The sequence below is a fragment of the Eufriesea mexicana genome, unplaced genomic scaffold (assembly GCF_001483705.2).
Source record: "Eufriesea mexicana isolate 0111107269 unplaced genomic scaffold, ASM148370v2 scaffold812, whole genome shotgun sequence".
NCBI lineage: Eukaryota > Metazoa > Arthropoda > Insecta > Hymenoptera > Apidae > Eufriesea > Eufriesea mexicana.
The window spans coordinates 1,516,464-1,542,815 of NW_016909009.1; the positions used below are offsets into that span (position 1 = coordinate 1,516,464).

The 26,352-nt window shown below is 36.6% G+C and overlaps 1 protein-coding gene and 1 long non-coding RNA gene across 3 annotated transcripts in view; one reads left to right on the top strand and one right to left on the bottom strand.

Annotated features, from left to right (window-relative positions):
* The window catches only part of LOC108547030 (uncharacterized), a 53,895-nt gene extending 37,004 nt beyond the window's left edge, over positions 1-16,891 (top strand). For both annotated transcript variants that reach the window (XR_001890168.1, XR_001890167.1), the window contains exons 3-4: positions 14,078-14,146; positions 16,820-16,891. This is a non-coding gene — a long non-coding RNA (uncharacterized LOC108547030). The remainder of the gene's footprint in view (positions 1-14,077; positions 14,147-16,819) is intronic.
* Positions 16,892-17,551: 660 nt separating this feature from the next.
* Positions 17,552-25,631, bottom strand: LOC108547025 (UDP-glucuronosyltransferase 1-9). The gene is made up of 5 exons (XM_017899352.1): positions 24,168-25,631; positions 21,120-21,536; positions 19,798-20,029; positions 19,355-19,583; positions 17,552-18,012 (listed from the first exon to the last, which is right to left on the bottom strand). Exons 1-5 carry the CDS (start codon positions 24,564-24,566, stop codon positions 17,715-17,717), a joined length of 1,575 nt encoding a protein of 524 aa, XP_017754841.1. The 5' UTR covers positions 24,567-25,631; the 3' UTR covers positions 17,552-17,714.
* Between the last annotated feature and the right edge of the window lie 721 nt (positions 25,632-26,352).

A 26,352-nucleotide genomic window follows, 5' to 3' on the forward strand; every position in this document is an offset into this window, starting at 1 on the left:
TTCCTTAGAAATAACCGAGTTTAATCGGAGGGGTGTTTTATCTCGCAAAGTGGATGAACGAGAGCGCGGGCAAAGGGATTTTGCATTCCTCTGCACTCGAGAAAAAATTACCAGGAGGAAAATAGACTGTCAACGGAGCGATGAGTTTTAAATTTCTCTCTGCTTCAGTCGCCGTCGAGTACGCGAACTTCCGCCATTTTGTCGAGCCTGGTATACGCGTGTCAAGCCAGATGGCGCTTTCCAACGCACGTGTTCCTATTTTAGCCATAAACATCACGTTTCTCGCGCCCTGCAATGGGGTCTGTGATATTTTATCAGGTCAACCCTTGACTCGTAATTTTCAATATTTGTCATGGTCATTTATCATTTGAACAGCGATCTTCGTGGGGAATATATGGCGAAAGAATTTAGCTTTTTGCGAGAACCTTTCGCACCAATCAGACGTTATAAACGACCTATTCTGAGACCACCTGTTCTTTAATAAATGGTATTCGAAGGTAAAGAGGAAAATTGATCTGTTTCGATTCGAAGGTTAAAAATAATCATTTTTAGGAACTCTGAAGCTCCTGTACGACCTGTACCAATTTGGTCCTAGTACGGATGTAATTAGAAATATAATCTCAGTTCATTTATCTCTTTATTTACTGTACTGAATCAGAATAAAACATTCTTCCTTTCCTCATCGAGGAACTTCTAATTCTCGTAAATTATTTTCCAATCGAAAAGATTGATCACTCAAATGGAACAAGGAAAAGTATACTTATTGCTTCTGCATTTAATAGGTATTATAAGCTGCATCTCTTTCGAGAGGCAATTTAATTTCGTTTAAGATATTTTTCAATAGCGCTATTTCAATGACAAAAGATGCCTGATGAATATTTTTGTATGAACAAATTCTGTGTTTATAGGTCTATCTGCATTGAAAATTAAAAACGTATTTATTGTCTTCTTTGCTATTCAAGATGTATCTGGACTGCTTTCCATATTCGTTTATTCTCGATATTTGTATAGATATTATAATATTCCCCTCGAGACAGTTCGATGGTATTCCCTCTTCAGATCAGAGCTATTCAGAGCAGAGTACCCACGTCAATTTTTCAAAGAATTCAATAAATATGCATTGTCACAGTGAGATCTTCTTTTATGGATCGTACGCCATCGACGAAGAGTCTTCGAATTTTTCCAAAGGTGCATTCAGCGAAAGAAAAATCGAAGTTCGTGCTTTTCATAGAACGTCTCAAACCCAGCCCTAATTAACTAGAGTATCCTGAGTCATTTCTGAGTAATCAAGAGTCCAATGTCTCGGTTCGATAAAGAAATTTTCAATTTCTGTCTTGACTTCGTTGATGGAGGATTCTTAATAAGATTCTATGACTTTTAATTTGCACAAACTTTTAATTCGGCCAGCAGCGGTGGTAAATTAAATTTCCAACTAGGGGAAGAAAGAGTCCTTGGTTACGACTGTGAGAGCAAAGTTCTGACGACTGGAAGCTTGTAATTGTTTGGTCTTGATCGAAGTATTTGAGACGATAGAATAAAGACAATTAAATACACAGTGAACGAAGAAACGAATACTGTTATGTCAATATCATAATTAAACAACGTGTAATAACTTTTATATCGATTTCTTGTATAGTCGATAGGAGATCTAAAGCAGGGTGAGCAAGACTAGGTCATTCATTCTAGCTCTGACATTTATTAGATTAAAATGATCGATGGCTGACATTATCGAGGATTAAAAAAATATTTTAGAACATTATCACCATTCTTGTAAACTAAACAATACAACACTCTTCAAAAAAATTACCACTTTGACTATCCATAATACATAAACTGACAAAAGCTACGAACCAAAGTAATTATTCGTAATTTCCACTCAAATTCATATACCAAACTTAAAAATTGAGTGAATAGATAGCGTCTCATACGACAACAATCAATTACTCTAAATGCTTATAAGTTACCTCAACATCTTTATATATTTAATTCTGCATAGAAACAAAAATACGTATCCCGTTGACAATTAATTAATTTCGATAAGGTCGCAAGAATTTATAACGCTCTGTTCCTCTTGAAGACTAAATTCGTTATTGTCCAAACATAGATAACACGAAATATTCGTTCGGAATATTAATCACTCCGCATACCGATACCATAATCAAGAGAGTTCAATCCAAACAACGAGGTTTGCTAATTAACTAATTGGTAATTTGGATCTCGTTATCACGCACGCGTGATGATACTCGACGATAGTGTATCACGATTCGTCGCGTTACGCGTCACAAGTGTCGGATGAATTTGCAACTTGTTATCAACGACAGCCAGCAAACGCATTAAAGAGGCAATCTACGGCCCGTCAGTGATCAGCTGGAAGGTATGAAAGCAATCGAGGGAATCCATGGAGCATAAGGAAAACCGAATGCTGTCGGAATATGGAGGTCGGATACTTGAGATGCCTTGGGATAAAAGGTGGAAGGGCGAAACAGCGAAGTTTACCTTGCTAGGCGTAATGGAATTTCATTGTGAGTTATTGATGAAGCTCATACCAGGAGGAGGAGCGTGAAGAAAGGAAAGACATCGAACCGGGATAAGAACATAATTGTAATTGAATTTGAAGTGGGTTTGATGGTTGCTCTTCTTCATTCATCTACGAAGTAGAGGAAATCCCGTGGAACACTTTCGAGTAAAATTGAACACTTCGATGAGGATATCCAAGCAAATAGGAAAATGGAGACGTACAAACCATAGTCGATACCACTTCACATGGTATCACCAGTTAGAATGCTTTCTTGCGATCACTCGCATTGACCTAATTGGTTACTGCTACTTCGGTAGAGACTTTAGAGAGCTTTACACTTAGTCGATTGGCAGTTATCTGAGATATCTGCGGGTATACTTCTCACTGTTATTCTTCTATGTCTATAGTTCGTTCCAGAAGTTTCATTTTTCCTCGATACGATTGATCATGGATGTTAGAAGTCAGACAGCGATAACTGTTTTTACACGGTCCTGAATCGCTGATCTCTAAAGTCCTTAATCCAAAACCGCGAATTCTCGAGGTGTACCTGTCAACTAGATTCGAGAGATGGTGGTACAACAATTTTCGCTTTCACGACAATTTTACCGAGTATAAGATTGGATTATTAAAGCTAATTGAATACGTAAGAACGTAGTTCCTCGTTACCTGATATCGTATTACGCCATTGCTTTCCAAGTTGCATTGGAGGAAAAGAACCTCAGGATTTCTGGTCTCTCTGCGGTAATCTATCACAGGCCTGTGAAGTGACGTTCTAATTTCGTTTCATCGATATATATATATATACAGAGAACTGTGGTTATCGATAGATTTTCCTCCGTTCGTTTCTTAGTTTCTCTGTTCGACGTGGAAGTTTTGCTCGGTCGAACGAACGTCATCTTCGACGTGACGTCGAAGTTCGCTAATGACCACTACGAATAGTGGTTTTCCATGACTCCTAATCTTTCAGCTGACTGACTCTTTTGTTTGTAATCCGAGTGCTGCCTTACACGTGTACAAGCTACCTCGAGACCACCTTAATTAATTTTGGTGTTAGCATTATCTTTGGTCCTTTTGGTTCCTCTAGGGATTCAAGGTTTAGCGTTGTTTGCGGTTGCATTAGCGTTCTCGTTAATTTTTATTTATATTTGTTGATAATTGGAAGTGGCAAGTTGTTTCGTCATTCTGACCGTTACTGTAAGTATCACTGATTTTATTAGCGTTGTTTCACACCTTGCGCGATTTGCCAATGTCATTATGGTGATCGATGTCCAGGAATGTTATGATTTATATATGGTAATTTATATAAAATTGTCATCATTAACATATTGTTATAGTACTGTAAACTAATTAATGTATCGATCTTTAATTTCGTGACTAAAGTAATTCTAGGATTAAAATATAGGTTAAAGACCAAATTTTTTATTTAGAAGTTCGTATGAAAAATGAAAAGTAATTTCTTTTCCCATTCGCGTAATGAGTGTATCTTCATACAGGTAGAGTGTCTCTATTATTTCAAGAACAAACTGTATGGCCTGTGCTTGTAGGAAGTGCCTTTTTAATCAAAATGGAGGGAACTCTTCTATCGAATTATAATATAATAAAGCTGTTAAATATAAATTATCTGGCTACTATGTTATATCTAATCTTCTTTCAATTAAATCTCCATTAAACCACACTACTCCTGCAAGTGATACGTGGATCAGTCACATTCACCTCCGGAATGAACCTTAACACTTCGCTATGAAAAGGGTCAGTCGTTGGCAAAGAGGAATCTCGCTCTCGCCCCAAAGGTGGAATCTCTCTTTCGTAACAGAGAACTTCCATTCAAACATAGAAAACGGCGCACTTCCTTTGATTTTTTCGTCCTCAGATCTTTTAAACGTGCATCCTTTCAGGGGTTGTCACACAAATCGTAGACGCAGACGATATTCTATTAAGAAGCAAACTTATGCTGTGCGATTACGTGCTGTTACCATTAACATTAATAATCCACGAATTCTAGACATCCTCTTAAGAATCACGATAATCAGAAATAGACGAAATTTGCAGGACAGATATCACAACTCTTTCTCATCCTGCATTCGCCAGGTGCTTGATCCTAAATTAGTGCAGACTTCCTTGATGAAACGATCAGGATAAATAATTAATTACATTCGAGAGAATCGTAAATTGGATTAGTTACAGATAACAGTAAATACACGATTAGAAGTACAAAATTATTGTACCGCAAATTAGAAGTCAAAAGATGAGTTCGAGGATGGAGAATTAGAGGGTCAGAGTCAGTGAGATTAGGGTTGGCAGTATAGAATCCGTGAATTTAGAATTTGGACTACCAGATTCAGAGAGTTTATGGGGTCCAGAGTTGGGTATAGTTGAACCCTTGAAAAAGTTTAAAGTTTAAATTAAAAGTCAAGGATTTAAGTAGGGTGCAGAATAAGAAATTTGTGATTCTGGTTGAGGCACTTTACTGTAGGTCTATTATTCAACGCGAATAAATGGAACACTATGAAGAATTAACAAACATTACTTACACTGGACATTTCTCATTAGAATTTTTAATGCTTCATTAGCTAAGAGTCGTATTATTTCGAATAATCGATATAGCATTCCATTTATTGGAAGCAGGCTTGCGACACCTGTCACGAACGCGCATAGGGAAATCAATGGATTACTTAATTGGTCGACGGGCGAAACGGTAATTAAAATTTACGAAGCGTTACGAGGCAGGGTATAATTTTATCACATAATCAAATTTCGTGCAATATTACCATCACGAAATTTCACTTCCCCACAGAAATTTCCGGGCTTTATTTCATCCCGCTTCCACTCTCTACACGCAGTCGTTTCTTTCCCTTCGGTATCTCTTTAATATCTACCGGTCTTTGTAATCCCTTTCGTAATTCAGGTTAATAAATTATCTCGCTATTGTACGCGTATTATCTGAAACAATATAACTTTGCCACGGTATGCGTGCAAAATCCATTTAACACCAGATCCGTGTCAAAGTATATAGACAAAGTACCTAAATATGTATGCACACTTGCTTCTCAAAAAATTCCTCGAGTTACGATTTCTTATTTTTTCCTTTTCTAAATAGAAACTGTTTTAAATATATCGAATAAGTATAGTAACTCTTCGACGATCGCTGATGCAACTACATTGATTCTCGTTTGTTTACGTGTTATACATATTTATTTGTTTATTTACTTAGCTTGCTGGAACTCTGTTACTATTACTCTGTATTATTCCGTTGTTCTACATACGTATAAAAGTCATGTTTTATTAATTCTTGAAAATTTCATATGAAAGTTATTCTCGACATTGACTAGTCGTCATGACGACGAAATAAATAAAATCATAAATCCAGAGGGAACGAAAACTGAAATAAAAGCATGAGTTTAACGAAAATGCAAGTTAAAATGGCAACGGAAAAACGACAAAATAGGAAATTAATCTTTCATAAATTACGAATTACAAATCTAACGAAAATAGGAATAAAATGGAAATATAAATCTAATTGTGAGGAAAATGGGAAGATAAATCTAAGAAAAATAGGAACATAAATCCAAGAAAAATAGGAACATAAATAAAAAAAAAAAAAATGGGAACAAGAATAAAAATACGAATTTAATGAAAATCGGGATTAGAATAATAACGTAGATCCAAGAAAAATTGAAACAAGATTTCAGAACGGATTTCACGCTATCACACAGCTGAATCGTGATCCATTTGTCGCCTCGCTAAGCGTTCAGAGCGAGAAAAATTTGCCCTTAAGTCGTGCAAGATATAGATACGCGGGATGTTGGAGACCGGAAACGGTGTGGAGCCGGTTTCAAAGGGAGGCAGCATCAATCTCGCTCGGGTCAGAGTGCATCGAGGCGAAACCGAGTGTTTGGACAAGCAGGAAAATCGCAACAGGTTATACGTGGCATCTGTTGCTTCGCAATTCGATTACTGGCGCTTCTGAAAAATTGGAACGCGCGCTGTTATTGATAGATGGAAATTTCACAGCGGGAACAGATTCTCAAAATGCAATTGTACGAAGAAATACATTTCTAGAAAAAGAAAAGGAATATTTAATATAAGAACGAAATAATATATAAGACGTGTCATATATTCTTTATTGAACAAGTATAATTGATATATATTTTGACCTAATCTAGTTCGATAAATGGAATGTTTGGTCATGTTTTTCAATATAAATCAAATGTTACATTTTCCAGACGAATTTTGAAATCTTCCAATTTTGATCACGTATACTTGATACTATGATGATGTATAAATTATTTGTCATTGATAGATTACAGGTAAAGGCATCGAAAATTGCTATTAACAAAATGATATTTCGATTTTCAGAGGAGATAAATATCTCTGAACATTACTAATAAATATACCGTATGTTTTACCTGTACTAAAGGTGATATATCGAATACGCTTCATTTACGCAAGACATTTCATCATCAAACGAAGCAAGTAAACACACACGAGGTGTCAAGTATTCAAAATCAAGAGTTAACCGAACGTTTAAAAGCAATTAATCAATAGTGAACCGAGAATCTAAGCCTTCACGAATTTCAAAAGTTACTTGGTCAAGAAATTAATGCATAATGCATTCATCTTAACGATAAAAGAAAATAAATCCCACGTGACTTGAATTTTTATAAGTACATGTATATGTGTATTACGTTGTGTAACTTGGAAACAAGAAATATAAATGAAAACTCGGAAACGAGTCATTAGAACCTGCTGACAAAAATATTGCGAACGGGAAGATAAATTGCTCGTCTTTCATGTGTGTCACTGAAATAATGTTAGACACACTGTAGAAGTTTAGAGAACTATCGCAGGCCACGGTATAAGGGATTTGCATGTCTTACGATGTAATTGACGTACTTAACCTGCACCAACAGTGGCAGCTTGCTGAAGCTTAAGACTGTTTTCTCGGGGATAAAACGCGACTGAGAGTTTATGAAAGATAAACAAAATATTATCTGACGTAATGTATAAGATACAACCGACAGCCAATTTATCTTTGTATCTCGTGCTTTGGCTAGTTTTACTCTCGCATAATCAAAAGCACTCTACGTGTGCTCGAATATTATGTTTTATTACAAATTATATATATTAACCCTTTGCACTCGACGATTTTTTGGCTAGAGAAGAGTAGAAAATCAAAGATTCTCTACTAACAAAATGACGATACTTTTTTGAGCAGTAAATAAAGAATTGTATAAAAATAGAATTGTCGAATTATTTAATATCGATACCTCGCACACTGTTACATTACATTAAGTTTGATATATTAATTAATATCGATCTTCCAAATTTTATGAAATGGTGACCGAAGCTCACCTCTCGAGTGCAAAGGGTTAAATTATATTTTAGTATAAAATAGATTATAATAGACACAGTTGTACTTGTTTGCATTCCTAATATTTTCCTAATAAGCACGATTAATTTATTTAAAATTTTATATAACATGTTCCAATATTTACACGTCGAATTTGCACAGACTTTAAAAGATATTGTGATTTTATAGTGAACGAGATAGATATTAAACGCCTCTTCAGTGCATAATCTTTTCTAATTAAATTATAATACACGCGGTTGATATTAAAATTCAGGGTAATTGTTGGAAAAACACGTTTTTTAAGATTTCCTTTAAATATTAAATATTTCCTGCAATTCATACACTCGTGCAACCGTTGCAAAGCGTTTTGTACGAGTGTTTATCTCACGATCTTAAATTCAAGCACGAGATTAGGGCATCGCGTTGTACGATCATGGCGCGATTCGATCGACGTCGGGGTAAGCAGGATGCAGTCAACAGGATGGTTCGTCTGCTTTTGTAGTCACTGTGGGAAGTCGGATGGAATCGGACTTCTGATATGGTCGCTTTTGAAGTATGCACATGTACACGTTGCGTATATAAATGACATTCGCGTGACACGTCAATGCCGGTATTGATAACGTAGTTCCGTTGCTCGTGGTAGTGGAATCGATCACGCCGATCCGCATGCAAAACTTTCAACCAGGCTTTGTTAATCACGCTCCTCGTAATTTTATTTTTTGCCGACATCGAGGCCGAGGATTGCATTATGCCACGAGCATCTTGCACTTTTCTAAACTGGACGTAATCCTCGCCACTTGTACACCTGGAATTAATTATTTTCCACGACCTGTTTCCCGAATGTTTTTAAATTCTTTCGGTAATTTATCCTATTTTTATACTTTTATAAATAATCCTTTTTATAACGAAAGATTCTTTTCATTATTTCTTACTTTTATTCCTATAAGAGAAAGTACTTTCTGTGGCAGCCATTTCTTAATTTTCTTCTCCCTTTAGTTCCAAAATAAATATAATAATAATATAAATCATAATTTTTATAATGCAATATCCTTCTTATTATTTCTTACTTGTATTTCTATAAGAGAAAGTACTTTCTGTGGCAGCCATTTCTTATTTTTCTGTTCCCTTTGGTTCTGAAATAAATATAATAATAATAATAATAATTTTTGTAATGCAACATTCTTTTGATTATTTCTTACTGTTATTCCTATAAGAGAAAGTGCTTTCTGTGATACCCATTTTTTATTTTCGTGCTTTCTCTACAACATAATAATAGTAGAAATATTAATTTTTTGAACGTGACATTTTTATTACTATTTCTTCCGTTTATTTTTGTAAGAGCAGGTGCACTGGGTCAGTAGTAAGCACTGTGACACTGATTTTTTATTTCTGTGCTTTTCCTACTTCATTTCCTGCACGATGAAACTCTGCTGAGCGAAAGGACCGATGAAATGGGATGGAGGAATACGTAGAAACATGTATTTATGGGAAATAAATTTACTGGACTGGAATGAACAAGAAGATATGCTTATTGTTTATAACTTGCTGTATCAGATGATGTCCGACCGAGCAGAAACGGTGCTAAACTTATAACTAGCTTAACCTATCTTAATATATATCTCAATGCAATAGTCGATACTTTGTCGAGATTTAAAAAAGACTTTTCGAGTTCGGAGTATCTTAATATTTGGTATGCAGTACTACTTCCAAGTTCTTTGAAGAACCACACTAAGCTAAAAACATTGGAAAAATTATACCAATTACTAGCTCCCACAATGGTTTCCTAACTTTCTTGGTTCGTGGTTTCCTTTTGCTCATCGGTATTCCTCTTTCCCCTATTTTCTTCGTATGTTTCAAAAGTTTAAATTTATAAAAAATATACACAGACACGTGTATTTTACTTTTATACTTATAACCCTTCAATTTTTCCATTTCTTCCCTCGTGATCCAAAAATTCAGTATCGTATGACCTACTATGGTACAAGAAATCAAGTTATCCATCAAAAATAGCCACGGTATGGAATTACACGTGCTGCAATTCATCACACGATGATATAATAAATAATAAGTATATAAAAGTCCAAGTCTCGTTTCAAGCTTGCAGCGTAACCGCGATGGCGGCTATCTAGGTGTTAGAAATTTCACGATTATTCGCCGTGGGACTCGAGATTCCACTTATCCGACGATTTGCTATCGTACGGTCAATTTGTACGCGTCGACGATTTCAGTCTATAGAGCTTGCCACGGGACGTTCGCGTTTATCCAACGTGGTTGTTGGCTGAAACGCAGAAACGTTTACGTCGTACTTCCGGGGAACGGATGTAGGATGATTGTCACGTTTGATTGTACTTATATTCATCGCTAATAAAAGTTTGTTAATAATTCCTCAAGTGTACGCTACATATCGAGTGTTACCTAACACGCGAGAGTCACTACGAATTAAGATTGCAAAGATACCTAAAGAAATTATAAGACATTGTGAAACGTAAAGTCATCCTTTGACTTTATGTTCGAGTAACATCAAGCATCGAAGTCGTGTCAATGGTCCTAACAAATTTTCTATACAAATTTAGATAAGTAGATGGAATTGTTTAGAGGTTAAGAAATTCAAGATGGCCAATTTGTGTAATTTCTATGGAGGTAATAAATTGCATGTTAGTAAATAATGGCTGACATTCGAAAAAGAGAGTTAATCCTTTGCGCTCGACGATCTTTCTGGCTAAAGAAGGGTACGAGTTGAAAAATTTTGTGCTATTATGCTGATGATATTTTTTAAGTAATGAATAAGAAATCGTATGATAATTAATACGTAGAATTATTTAATTTCGATACTTCGCACACTGTTATATTATTTTAAATTTGACTTATTAATTAATATCGAGCTTTGAAATTTTATCAAATGGCGACTAGAGTGCAAAGGGTTAGTTAAAAGTAATTGGTGGATTAAGAAGAATTCATTATGATAAAGAGAACGAAGTTTGTAGCAAGGCTATTGAATAACATATGTTTCACGAGAGCTTATCGACATTTTCTTGCATGACATTCTTTTCACGACCTCTTGGTAAAGCTACAAGTTTCAATGTCACTGCGCGAAATACTGACAGGGTGACTAATTACCACATGCTGTTTGGTCCGTGCACTGGAGTCTAGCTAACATATTGACGCGAATAGCTGGTATAATAACAGAATTGGAACGCATGTGGCGTGCAAGTGCAAAAATAAAACCTATAGTGTGTTCAAGGCGAGCACCCGGAGCTCTTTTATGTAATTCGTGCACCGCGGTCATTTTTCTCGCCACTTTCTTCGTCTAAACACTTCGAAATACCTTCTTCCAAATTAATTCCGTATTTCAAGATCGGCGAAATGATTTCCAATTTTATTCCATCAATTCTACTTCGTTCAACTTGTTCCAGAAAAATTGAGAAAAATTATTTTCGTATTAAATACGTAGTAAAATAGAATAAAATAAATTCCATTTTATTGCGACGATCGCGAAGGAGGGGAATATCCAGTTGCATCCAACGATGCTTTTGTTTAACGATCGCTAAAGTGTTGAACCACAAATTCGAGAGATTGCAGCGGTGTGAAAGAAGGCTGGAAAGGGGAAAGCGAGCGTCGCTCGTTAAGAATCTTCCTGTTCCACTTCGACTGACGCCCCTTTTGTCCCTTAAATATACTTAGTTCCCCGTTTCGTGTGCCTTTTGTCTCGCCAAGTAGATAGAATTGTGACGGAGTCGTCGTTGAATCCGAATCAGGGACCAGGGACGTGGATTCGAGTCGAGAGGAGGGTAAATTACCCCTCGCGACGCGTCTGGCGATATCGGTTCGAAATTAGTCGTAATCGAAGTTAGGCGAACGTGTCGATGGGATTGCGGAGTATTTGGTGAATGAATCTGTTCAATTAAACGGCGATAAATCAATTAAGCTTCGGAGACGAAGAGCCTTCGTTCTGTGAGTGTTGGTTTTATATGCGTGAATGCAAATGAGGTTGAATAAGTGAAACTCATTTGCGATGATATAAATATAATATGCGCGAGTGCAGTCTAGCATGAATGATGTTTGAAAAAATGTTTAGGAAAATGTGCCAGAGTAAAACAGTTATGCGAGAATCGTCAAGGAGGAAACATGAGTATATTAATAAGAGTAGGAGAGAGAGAGGAGAATTTTCTAGAAAGTATTAATCAAATTTTTTTGTTTAAAACAGTTTATTGCGAATTGGTTTTATTATTTAAATATTTTTATCTAAATATAATATGTTAACTGTTGAAAAATATAGAAGATATTAGTGTCCATTTCTATACACACGTTCGATTGAAACATGACTTTCTTGGTAGTTCCAAGTTGGGTTTAATTTTAATACAGTTTGGTAGAAGCTTTGGTCGTTGGGAAGCTTCGAAATTTTTCTTGAAAATTTCCAAGGAAGAATAAATAAAAGAAAAATAGGAAATATTACGTATATTGAAAATACATCCGATTTTGACTGTAACTCGAGTTAATGTCATCTCCATAATAACTTGGGAAGAATTGCAGGTGTAATCATAAATTAAGATTCTAGAACCTCGTTTTCTAGATATGTTTCGAATTACTTTTCTTTCGCAACAATTTTCAGATTATCCTGTCAAACACGGAGACCAAAGTTCGAAGAGTATAGGAACCTAGAGAGTTCCAAGACGATTTTCCGAAGGCAAGGAATCCCAAATATCTTGGGAGCGAAATTTCATCGGGTTATTCGACCATGTCGCAAGCTGACGAAATGTTTCCTGATCAGATCTATCAATACTTTCTTCGCCTTCTTTTCCTTTCGAGAACTTCTGCGTGAAAAGTGGCCACGATCGAGCATCGAAGTTTGCCATCGGATCGTAACACGAGACGAGAATCCCTAAACTTCCTATTCAATTTTCGACCAAGTTCTGCGAAACACTTCGTCTTCCATCTTGCCGGGTAAATTAGGAGCTTCGTGTGGTCTTCGAGTCTTGGTAATAATCGCTTTAACTCGATGGTGGTATCTTTAACGACGAAGTCATTATTGTCGAGGAACCCAATATCTGAATTAGAATCGCGATTCGATGCTAACGATAAATGAAGAAGACGAGAAATTAGCGAATGAACGAGAATATAGTAAATTTTTATTAGATTTTTCATTTCTTGATTTGTATTTACATTGTTATTATTTGATTACTATTATATCAAATAATACTAATAAATTTGGTAATTTAATTATTCTCAGACTTTCCCACGTGGTTTATATATTACCGAGATATATAATACATTTCAAATGAATAATTTTGTGCAAAAAACAACAAAATATTCGATGGACTTTTCCATATTTCAAGTTTGACGAAATAGCAAGGCGACTTTGGGCTTTTAAAATAAAATACATTTTTGAGTATTTTAAATAGCACCGTACACTTCTCAGATTTTTATACAGCATCACATATTCTTTTCACCATTGCTTTGCACCTGATAAATACAGTACATTTCGTGTAAAGTATTTTTAAACGAATAAATATCTTATTACTTTGGATAACAGTTCTCGTCGACATACTTTGTATATCTTTTTCAACCACGCAACCATTGCTTAGAAAATTGACAAAATTTAAAAAGAACTTTGAAAATTTACGATATATAGAAAATATCTTAAAGATGGTGTTCTTTGCTTAGTATCTTGGTTTTCCAAAAATCATTCTTTGGAAAACGACACCAATTACCAGGTCTCACCACGTGAAGGTGTCTACGCATAGAGACCCTGGTCTTAGCAGCCATATTATAAATTTATATTTTCAGAAATTTGTTATTAACAATATTTATTTGTCAATGCTTTACAAAATTTATTTAATGGATATCACAGATTAGAGAAAAATTTAAAATTTCCTGAAGCGTTATCCGTAAATCATTTTTATTTAATTAAACTATTAAAAAATCGGTGATTTTTCGTCGAAAGCGAGATTCGAGTAATCAAATTGCGTAACACCAAAATTCGAATGACATATCGTAGAAATCTCAAGAAGGTTTCAACAGGATTATTAAATTTCGCTCGGAACAAGCAAGTTTTCGCAGCCCCAAGAAAGAGATAAGGTTCTCGTCAGGAATTCTGAAACTCTCGTTTGGGAAACTACGGCGAAAAGCGACGATAGATATCGATTTTCAATTAGAATCTGCCGCCTTGTCGATAGTTTGCTAACTTCTTTTCGTTTTCTTTCTTTTTCTAGTTTCGATTCTTTGCACGCGACCCTTACGTTCAGGGGATGTTTAAGTGACCCGCCGTCCCGGATTAAACGGTAATTTATTTCTTCGATACTATCTCTTGCTTTTACTTTGTGTACCGTCGTTACACTAACAACTTCCTTTTCTACTTTTCCATTAAGCGAAACAAAAATCTGCTTCTCCGTTGCTAACATCAATTTTTCCACCACGTGCGACTAACGCTTACTTTCGCCATTGCGCTTTCTAACAACTTAAATGAAAGCTAAATTTTATTTCCAATTTCGCCACTAATTAATTACGTTTATTTTTATTACTGGTACCAGAGATGCAACGAATGGTAAAATTTTGGAAATATTTCCATTCTAAAACAAGGAGTGACAGCGATATAGTGTCGTACAAGGAACACTATATCACACAGTGAAGAGAAAATTCTGATACTTTAAATAGAAATTACAATATTTTGGATTTTGTTAAAAATTTCGTTACTAATTTCTTCACGGTAATCAGAAAAGTAATTAAGGGTAGAATTTTGGAAATATTGCAAGTCTTAAACGACAAACGAGCGTGATGTAAATCGAGCCAACGTAGAGAACAGAGAATTCTGAAGTTTAACTTGATGTTTAGCCACGTTAAATATGATCGATCCACGTCGACAAACACTTTGCTCGTCCTTTGGTCTCCTTTGGTGTTCACTGACATAAAGCTTTATTGCAGACTTGATATTTATCTCTGTCCGGGAAGAGAAAGGAGAAAATAGAGTTATAATCGTTGATCGGGTACAAAATTAATTAATATTTCAACATCTCAAGAAGGACCAAACCAAGCTTTTATTAATACCGAATGTCAATATTGTTCCATTATCTTAATAAATAAATAATATATCAGAGGTCTCAAAGTGTCGAATATATTCTCAAATTTGTATTAAACGATCGTGGAATTAATTGCGAAATATTTTATAAATGTACTCTCGGTTTGATCGAAATGGCTATTTGTGATAATGGATAATATAATATAATGGAAATAACTTCGAAGTAATTAATCACCGGAATAATGAAATATTAACGAGCAGAGTTAGTATCTACATAGGATTGCTCGTGATAAATCTATCGTAGGAATGACAGACATGATTTCTCTCCGAAATCGAGCTGAGACGCGTTGCAAAACGTTACTCATTGTTTCCTGTCTCGTCTTTCATACAAATACAATAACCTGACTTGCAACGAAGCTGCTACAACTCCAATATCGACTCCGACGATCTCTATTCATAAATCCTGGACGTCCCCGTATCGAAGGCCCTTCATTTTAATTTTACCTTTGATATCTGCAAAATTTAATTGTCCTCGTGTCGAGTCGAATAAGATTGGATCTTTTTAAAATATTCTAGACTAGTGATCGAAACGTCTAATCGAGAAATGCCATTGCCCGATTGAACGAGAAATATCAGACCGTCTTACAAATTCTAGTAAGTAAATAATTTATTTTATGCACTTTGCGATATATTTATTACCTTTGCTTGCATATAACAGGAAATAAGCGTTACTAAAATATTTTCTGATGGGGATAAGAAGTGGATTTGACGAGCAACTCGTAATGAAAATGGTGCTGGGTCAAAGAAGAAGATTTTTCATACTATTACAGAGAAACTTCTATTTCCTATTTCGAGTTTTTCTCGAGAAACGAAATTAATTAGTTGAGAAATTAGGCAGACGTACTTATATCATGTTTCATTGAAGAGGTTAAAGATCAAAGATCAATAGGAATACTAGAAATTCTGAAATTGAAAGAGAGTAACGTTTGAACCATTTGACCATCGTCAACTGGAAAACGTGCACCGTTAATCTCTAACAGCGAACGCAATTTACCTGCGCCATTTTGATTGAGAGCTTTCGAAGCCTTGGGAAAGCAGCTTCCTCTTTTATCTATAGCGTGTAATAAATCTTTATTCCACGTTTCTTCGTTGCTGTTAAAATTCTGCCCTTGCCAGTAGCCTGTACAAGAACTTCCGAAAAACAATCGTTAAAAATACCGCATTCGGTTTAATTTCCATTAATTATTAATTATACAAATTCGCTAATGAAAATATTAATTAAGCGAAATTAATATCCAATCGTCTGTCGCAATTGCTCAACCACCAAGATGCAGATATTTGTACGATTGTATCTCAATATCTACGAATTTTTAATCGTGCAATTTGGAATTATTAAAATCATCTAAAATTCTAATTATATTTAACAAAGTCCTTTTCCACCTCACGAGGCACTATACTGAATTGTTAGTCGCTAATTTTGGTGAAACTTTGGACAATTGTACAGTAACCGAAATTATTAAACGTTATTTCCCTTTTATCTATCACCCTCCCTATCGAGGGGGTGAAATTCGACTCCAAAGCAGTGGTGAAACATATCCGGTCAAATATTTGGCGAACTACCGAGCCAGAGCAATGGTGTCAATTTTCCAGACACGCGATATCATCTATCCAAGCAATAAATGAAATAATTGCCTTTTTAAATTAATTTCTTTGATCAAATGTTTACGTATTTTCTTCCATATGTCTACACGAGGTGCGTATGCACATACCTGAATACAATTTAATTGAGTAAATCAAAATTTCGATCGTTCAAAATTTAAGGAAAATCGGCGATTGAACTTCGACGTGGTCCCTAGTCAGATCTCTTAATCCAATTTCGCCTAATCGTAAGATCGACGAAGCATCGAGTAATAACGTGTCGCGAATCGTTTGGTCACAGATGCCTGGGAACACGACAGTAGGCAGCACCCTCTTGGACGAGGAACTTCGTCGTATCCTGATGGAAAGGGAGCAGGAATATTTCTTCCAACTTTCTTCATGCATATCAATCTCTTAGCGAATTCCTGGGACCTCGCCTTCGGGAATTTGATTACATCTAAACGACACGCGACCAGATTTACCGGCGAGTCAGGGCGAGGAAATATTGCGAGTAATAATCGAAGGAAAAATGTGTAAATATCGCACGTGGTGCGTGTGTTCACCGAGGACACGAATTTTAAAGCGACGAGGTACGTGGCAATGCAATAACTCTGAGCCACACTCCGTATACTTTCCTCCTATTTTTATTTTCTATTTCTGAACTAGATTCGCGTATTTCCGTGTTTATCCGGCAAGCCTGTAAATATGTTTGGCCTCTTGAGAAAGAAGGAGAAAACGCGTCGCGAAATTTTGATCCTGAAACACTAGGCCTCGAGATTTCCTATTTTCACGAGATTTTCTTGCGCCATATCGATCTTTTTGAATAAAGAAGTATAATACGCGGAACTTGCGTGAGATTTCTGGATATTATTTCAAAGCCAGGTAAACCAGAGCCGCAGTACGAGATCGATTATGACAATCTAGGTAACTAAAACTACGATACAGTTGAAACAGAAATTCCAGTTACTTCTCACGAATACATTTATCAGATATTCGAGTATGGTACAAAAATTACAGAATTATTTATGTGTCATTGTACATCTGTCTCAGGAGGTAAAAGGATCGAGATAAATGTGGCAGCTTCGTAGAATTTGCTAAATTGTCACGTTATAAATTATACTTAAAATGATTCACACTTATATAACACTCAGTGCACTCGTAGACACGTACTTTAATACTAAAATGTTAAAATACGCTCACTTCTTCTTCTTCGACTCGTGGGGTTGATTTCCCTTCTTGGTGCACGATTTGCACCCGAGGAGATAGTTCTTCAGCTTGCAGACCAGGAAAACGGAGACGCCTAGAATTAGCAGCAAGCAGGCGAGTAAGAACCCATAAACGTCCAAGAGATTCCGTTGCCACCAGGTGAGGTCGATGACTGGCGACCGCAAGAAGTACCCATTTCTGGCCACGTATTCTATCCAGTAGATGGCAGTGTCTATAGCGCTCATGGGTCTGTCCTTGAATAGCTGTGATACTTTCTTAATATTCGACCTGAAAATCCACGAGTTCGAGACATTGAGGTAAACCGACGTGGAGAGATGATTGAGAGTAACGAGAGGTAGTTATGCGAAAGAAATCCATAATCTACTATTATAGAAAATAAATGGTAGAATGGAAACGATGGAAGATAGTTGCGAGAATAGAATGAAAAGGACGGTGAAACGAGTTGGGAGTTGGTAGAATTGCACTAATGTGGGATAATTGTAGCAGAAATGGGAAACTGAAAATAAATGACACAGAAATTTACAGTAATCGTGAGTGGGGCTGGATAGATATGAGAAATGGTGGAAAATGGAACAAGATGGCGTCAGAGTACAGAGTGAAAGTAACATAAACGCGCAGTGACGACGTTTAAAAAAATAGTATATAAATATATATATTCTATAAAGAATATTCCTTATACTTTATTATTTTTATACTTTATACTATACTATAAAGAATATATAGTAATAGCAATAGAAATAAATAGTCATTAATGGTGGAGGAACGAAACGAAGTAGAGAGATACATAATAATCGCAATAAGGATAGATAATTACAACAAGTGGAGTAAGAACGAAACAAAATGGCGTAGGAATACATATTAATTGCAATAAGGGCGGATAGTTATAACAAGTGGAGTAAGAACGGAACAAAATGGCGCAGAAATACATAATAATCGCAATAAGGATGGACAGTTAAAAGTGGAGTAAGAACGAAACAAAATGGCGCAGGAATACATAATAATCGCAATAAGGACGGATAGTTACAACAAGTGGAGGAAGAACGAAACAAAATGGCGCAGGAATACATAATAATCGAGGTAGCGAGAGTAATTACGGTAAGAGAAGAAAAGATAAGGCAAAATGGAGTGGATAAGCGTAGAATTGCAATGACGAGAGATAGTTATCCCAATGGGAGAGCGGTAATGATGGAAGCTGCGAAAAAACAGCAAATGGCGTACGCAAAATGGAAGAGTAGATATCGTGGGAAAGAATGTGGAAATGATAAGACGGGAAAATTGGAAGGTAACAGGGAAGGACTAATAAAATACGCTCTACTTGAGACTGTAAAATTAATTGGAAAGTAGGAAGCTCGAAGAGATGAGATAAATACTGCTGTGTAAATCAGAAGCTTGAACACTTGCGAATTTATGAATTCCGCGATATCTCAGAGTTCCTAATTTTAGAAACGCATAAAGGAAGGCGAACATGCATGTGTATGAACGCTAGCTTTGCTGAATTCGAGAAAATCCAGCGAAAAGTTTGGTCAATATTGAAGCATTTCCATGACACCGTTTTCGATCACGTTAGAAATTTCTTCAGAATTTGAGTTATCAATGAAAGCACACGTACCTGTACGTTTCGTCGTGCAAGATCGCGTCAATTGCATTGTACAAGTTCTCCTCGTTGACATTATCAATGGACTCAAGATTCACTGCAATCTTCATATTAGCTGCTCTTTTAAGATTCGTGTGTTGATCGCCGAATAGGGGAATTCCGATCATGGGGATTCCAAAATGGATCGCTTCTAGCGAGCCCATGAGACCCCCATGCGTGATGAACGCTTTAACATTTTTGTGCTCTGAAAGTGAAACAAAAATTTCCTTCTCTTCCCGTGTAAGTATTGAAAGCTCTAAATTAAAGGAACAGATAACGAATCCACGCGATTTGTAACTAATACGAGATAAGTGTAATCGATCACGATCTCAGAGAGATCGTAGAAGGAAGATAAAACATATTGCGGACATCTTATCAAATATCTGATCGACGATACAAGAAATTATTTAATTACGTACTGAAAACAGACACTTGAGAGTACCAGGGTTGTATCATGACGTTCTTCGGCAATCCAGGAAGCAGATCCTCCTTTTTAACGACCTTCATTAGCACTCGAACAGGCGCAATCCTTTCGAAAGCTTTGTAGAGGCTTTCTAGGAATGGTTTAGGGAACGTCTCGATCTTCACCATCGATCCGAACGTGAAGAAAATGCATCCGTGAGTACTCTCGTCTAGCCACTTCTTCACTTCCTGTTGGTCCAACGTGAATGCATAAGGATACTTATCCTTGAGTCGTAATCGATTCTTTCGACGTTCGAATTGTTAACAACGAAATATTTAGGTTTAGGGGGAAAGAAGAAGAAGATCGGGAACCGATTGACGCTTTGAATTAAATAAAATAAGTTTTTAGTCGCAAAAGAAGGGATAGTATTATAATTCGTATGTGGCGAATTGAGTGCTAGTTGCGTGCCTGTAGAGCACAAGGTCTTTTTTGTAACTTCGTGTGCATTGCGGTAATTACACGTTGAGTCATAATCTTGATCAATCATCTTAATAGTGCTCCAAGATTATTACACTTTGGATTGCGTATTTTGTCTGTCGTTGTAATTTTTCTGCATTTCCTTTCTAAATCAAGAAGGTTCGAGCACACCTGAACGAGCTCGTTTTGCAATTTTATATAAATTTCCCGAGATCCACGAGGATCTCCGTTGACGATTGATTCATCTCGCGAACAAACAGATTTTCCAGGGTAATAGATACGATTTATCTCGCAAATTTTGAAATATCGAAGTCGCTGTAACCTCCCACGCGATTGTAAATCCTTGTATTAAATTTCAAATACGTAACTTCTAGAAATAATTCTAGAATATTATTACGAACATCACTTTCATAATTTTAGAATTCAGTTAATCAGAAAATCATTATAAGTCCTAGGTAAATTCCAGATTTCTTGCAATTATTTTTCTTTGCACCCTGTTGCCATGAACCTTCCCACAAATATTAACACATTATATATCTAGGAAATATTAACGCAATATTAACCCTTTGCACTCGGTGATTATTTTCGTTGCAGAGGAATTGGGTATAAATTAAATAAGGAATCGGGTATAAATTAAGACTTAAAATTATTTTATTTCGACATTCCATCCAATCTTTGGTTATTTTAAATTTCATATGTTAATTAACATGGATCTTCGGAATTTGATTAAACGGTGACTTAGGTTTGCCTCTCGAGTGCAAAGGGTTAACAAAACACACGGAACCTCTTTTACATTAGTACTCCAAACATTGATCAAATAAATCCCTCCCCCTTCCCCCCAAAAATAAATTATTCACTCACCGGTGACAAGGGTGACGAATTCTCGTTGACGTGTAAGCCACCGACCTCGATGACAGCAGAAGTCGTCGGATTGATCCCGCCAATACTATGATGCGTGTTCACCAAAATGGCTCCGATATCCTGATACAGATCGTCGATCACGACGTCCATGCCCAAGTATTTCTTCACGTAAGCGTCCTGGTAGCTGAGGTAGTACTTCATCTTCCATGTTATCATGTTCGTTAGCAAGGTATTCTGTAGCCTCTCCCAGAAAGTCATACGCTGGCTGAACGGCGCGAAAAGACAAGGCATGTAGGAGGGATTATGCGGATTTCCTGTCACACTGCTCAGCCAGTCGTGGAAACCGGATGTCATTACTCCGACTATGGGTGCTTTTAGGTGACGACTGAACGCCAGGTAACATGGCATCATGAACAGCTGGAAAAAATATGCGAAATCATTCCGATTATCGATTGTTTCCCGTCGTTCTTGAGACGAGAACAATTTGCATCGCAGGTTCAAAGAATAAGGTGATACGGGGTAGTTAGGTGTTAGGTTTTTCGCTGATGGGCTGACGGATGGATCGGGAGATCGATCCTTGGGTGGGTTTGAAATTACCGTGAATTGGGATAGGTACTTTGGGGAAATTTGTGGGAAATTTGTTCGATGCGGTTATCCGGGGGTGGGTCCAAGTCTGTCGCTTCGCGGGGGTGTATTTGTCGCGCGGTTTCAGGGAGGATTTGAGCGTTGCGAAGTGGTGACTAGAATTTGTAATAATTCCGTGGATGTAGTATACGTCGATAACAATAATTAAAGAAGTATGACAATAATAAATATAGATGTTACTGTGAAAGTCAGAAGATACTTTTTCAATTAAAGTTAACATTAATTTTTCCAAGAAACAGCTATAACGAATATATGGTGGATTTTCGATAATTCCAAAAGAATCTAATATCTAATATCAGTCACTTTGATTAATTCAGTACTCCTCTTATTGTCTGCGAATATTCCAAATTTTTGGCACCAATAAATCGCGTTTAATCGATCCGAGAATTTTTATTTCTAAGAATTTTTATCTTCAAGAATTCCGATTTAATTCCGTCAACATCGAGATGTCTTCAAACGTTAGCGCAAGTGTTAAACGAATAGCACGTTACGAACAAATACGAATCTTAATTTTGTTTAAAGGAAATGACATTGAGTAGTATGTGAACACACGGTAGATAAATTCGCGAAGATAAATGTTCGTGCAGCGTCATTGACGATGACACAGTGTATATCTTCCATATGGTGTATCAATATTCGTTCCTTGGGGAAATGACAGTGGTTCTCAAATCTGTGGTTCTCGAAAAGCATGAAACTGTAGAAAAATAAAAATTCGAAAAATTGTATCGCAAAGGAGAACAAGCAGTGTATTAAATTGAAGCATAAGCTCGATTAAAGGAAATTGCACTGCGATAACAAGAGGGAGAGGCACAATAGTAATTCCGAAATTAATTAATTAATTAATTTAATTTACGGGAAACCCATCGACGAGTTGGAATAGTTGTACCTGTTTATAATTACATTATCATCCTTTGTTTTACATCAAACTTTCTCATTACACCCTTTGAGTAATTATAAATTGGATCAATGTTCTAATCGAATCGATCCAATTAAGCTTCGTCTCGTCCTTTGAGCTTTTCTCTTCGAATAATTTAGCAAACTGACGGTGTATCGAAGTTTTAAGGATTTTCTGATAATTCTTTCAGAACCTCGTTAAAAATTCGCATACGAGTGACAGCGAAAATTGACATAAAAAATGCCATTTTTAATAAAAGCAGATATTTATGTATTATCAGAGAACATGCTCTGCTCTTATAACTGTCGTATCATTTTCGTAACGATTGTATATGCTTCATCAGGAAATGATACATCGCAACAGCCCTGATAAGAAAAGTAACAATTAATAATGCCAGCGATGCTTATCAACTCTTCACGTGTCAAAATTAAGTTACGTTGGATACGAGAATTTCTGTTAATCATCGTTCGTTATTCCTGCCACGGAACACTAATTCATAAACGCTACAATGTATCAGAGTATTTGTCACATTTTATTACGTAACGCTTTAAGCGACTTCGAGTGTGCACTGCTTTCTTACCAGTGGAACATTTAATTACACTGGATGAAATAACCGCTCGAGAACCACTGTTTCCCAATCTAGCTTCTCGCGGATGTTCGTGGCGGAATTTTTGCTTCGTTAAAGGGGGCTTTAAATAAGAAATTCGATTAAAAGGAAACTGATAGAAGAGAAATATCGTTTGTAAAATTCAACTTCCGATTTCTTTTCAGCAAAATCCACTTGAAAATCAATTTTTCAATTACATCGAAGAGAATTTTACCAAAGAAAAGACATCGAGTCACTGAAATATCGACACGTTTTCGAAAAACACCCCTAAGAGAACTTGGTAAGAGTATAATTCTAATTTTTCGTATAGCAGAAATTCATTTATCATCGTAAAATTCTTCATCGAAACTTGTCATAAATATTTTTAACCTCGTTTCCTCGATGTTAAATAATTTATGGGGGAAAAGTTGTATATATGTAGGATACTATTTCGCAAAGAAATCGCGAATCGGCCATTGCTAATAAAATTATAAACCGATCGATATTTTCTAAAAGCAAATGGAAAAGTTATTTTGGGTAACAAAATTAAGTTGCACGGTCCCTACGAGGAGGTGAAGCGTAGGTTAAGAAAAGCATAAAAGCAGGGTCCTTGACGAGCAGAACGGAGTTCTTAGAAATTAATTGTGACCGGCACGAGCGTGAGTCGCTCGGTGTTGGAAAGAGACTTAAATTAGAGTGCGTCTTTGTGTGTTCTCGTTGCGTTATCTTGGTGTTTTTCTCCCAAGTTAAATTAGTTTTATGAGTTTGTGTTATTCTGTTCCTGTTATTCTATCAGTTTTTGGTGTCTCGAAACCAGTTTTCGTCATCTTACGTATATAAAACTGGAAAGCGAAAAGTTAAAAGCGAGTCCTCAAGAATTTTTCGGATTGAGACGAAAGAACTTTAAATCTTTGGGACCTACCTCGAGTACGATGACATCGTACTGCTTCTTAGGTGAATTCTTTATCAAGCTTTGCAATTTCGGATGGCCCATTAGTTGACAGATCTGGTCACCGGCCATATACGTCAGAAGTTTCAGGTCGTTGCTTTTTATGCTCGTCACGTTGCTCGCGTTTAAATTGTTTACCACCGAAGGCAAGCTCCCTTCCAGAGAGATTTGATTGTAATTCAGCGGCGGATTCTTCAGAGGAAAATGAGTAACGACGTCCACTTCGTGGCCCCGTTCCGCCAAGCTCACCATCAGTCGTTCCGCCATGACCCAGTGACTCTTTCCATTTAGCGGAAATAAGCCAAGAATTCGCAAGCCGTCGCACCAGCCACATACCGATAACGCCAAAAGAATCGACAACAGGAGTTTCATCCCGTCGAATTTTTACAACTCTTTAACTATAAACTGAGCCTTTAATCTTGACGATTCCCCGAGATTTCACACGCGTTAGTCTCCCGATCGAGAGATTTCGTATCTGCCGAAAATTCGAGGGAAGCCTCTTAAATATCTCTTCGCTCGGGTGATGTCAGTCCCAAAGGAAAAGAGAAAGGAAAAATAAAGTCGAAGAAAGAGGTGAACGAAAGTACACTTGTTCTCACGAGAGAGAGTTATCAAGCCATGCCTTGTTCGGCGTTTGACACTGCTCCGAATGGAGTGCGAGGTGCTACTGTGCTACCAGGGTCGAATCGCGTATGTTTATGGGATTAGATGAGGCGATGGTCGAAGTGGGATAACGCGTGGCGTTGTGCTTTTCTCCGATTTGCTTTACGATCAATCAGCACTCACGAGAGTGATGAAATCGTGACGTGTTCACGAATTCAGGTATCTCTGCAGGCGACTTGTCGGGGTATTGCATCAGTCTGGAATGACTGAACTACCTGTCTCAACTGTTCCAGTTATGGGATGTGGAAGTTATTCGTAAGAACGTGATCAATAACAGAGATGCTTCGAGGACCCTTTAGTAGATCCAGCGATGAATACCGTGTTATGACATGAAATGGAATTATGTATATGTTTCTATTGGAATTGCAAATATTTACATGCTTCCTTCAGTTGGCTAGACTATTTATTTCTCGATTAATAAACACTAGCGATCAATTAACATCTTGCTATAACGTGTTATACAAGTATGAAGATATTAATGAGGTTGCTGGAATATGGATCACCGACTCGAATCGTCGGACAAGGTCTCGAAGGATCAATCGTTTATTAAAATCACTTTTCACGAATGGGACACTGAATCGACGTAGATGTGAACGATCAATTATCACGGCTACTGTGATTTAAAATAATTTCACGAACAAATGATGAATTGGTAGAGCTGATTGTGCAACTCTTTGGACAAAGTCACGTATGACGGAGGTCAACGTACTATCAACTGGCGAATCTTTTTCCTCGATGATGTTCACTTTATCGTTAAAATCCTGTTTTATGGTGCAATGCGCGTAGATCACACGTCATTTATCCTTGTCCGGGAAAATTATGAACGAACGGATGATGCAAAGCTACACTCCGGCTGTGGTGTCCGTGGAAGACAGAGGAAGACTGATGTGTGAATCTGTTTCTCGAGATATTCGAGGGCACGAATTCTATTTGTGAAGTGGAAAGGCAGGAGCGTTCGAACAGGATGGACATAAGAGGTCCTAAATTTTTTTTTTGGATTATAATTTTCTGTGTAACCATTTAGAATTGGACTTAATATCAAACCTACTGTAACGTAAAATACCGTTTTTTACACTTTTGAAAAATTGAAAATTCTGCATTCCATGTTACTTTTCTTATAAAATATAGGGAATATACGTTAGGATCGATTTCTTACTATTTATTTTCTCATTACGCTGTTTTACGATGTGACAAGTAAGATATCGTACGGATGACTAACTCATCAAATTTGAGCTTCAATTGTGGAAAAATTATGTCAAAATTTATAACCCGTGGAAGATATGGTATATAGTATTAGGATATTTATTATCATTTTCTAAATGTACAAAGTTCACGGGTATTGTTTATCTTTTATTCGCTATATCTGTATAAAATTCGAAGGAAAAATTATTTTACCGTTGTATTTGGAAATTAATATTATGATAAGCGCGTACGTAATATTTGGCTACAGATGAGTGAGTTTGCTTAAGCAGATAGAATTAAAATTGGATACGAC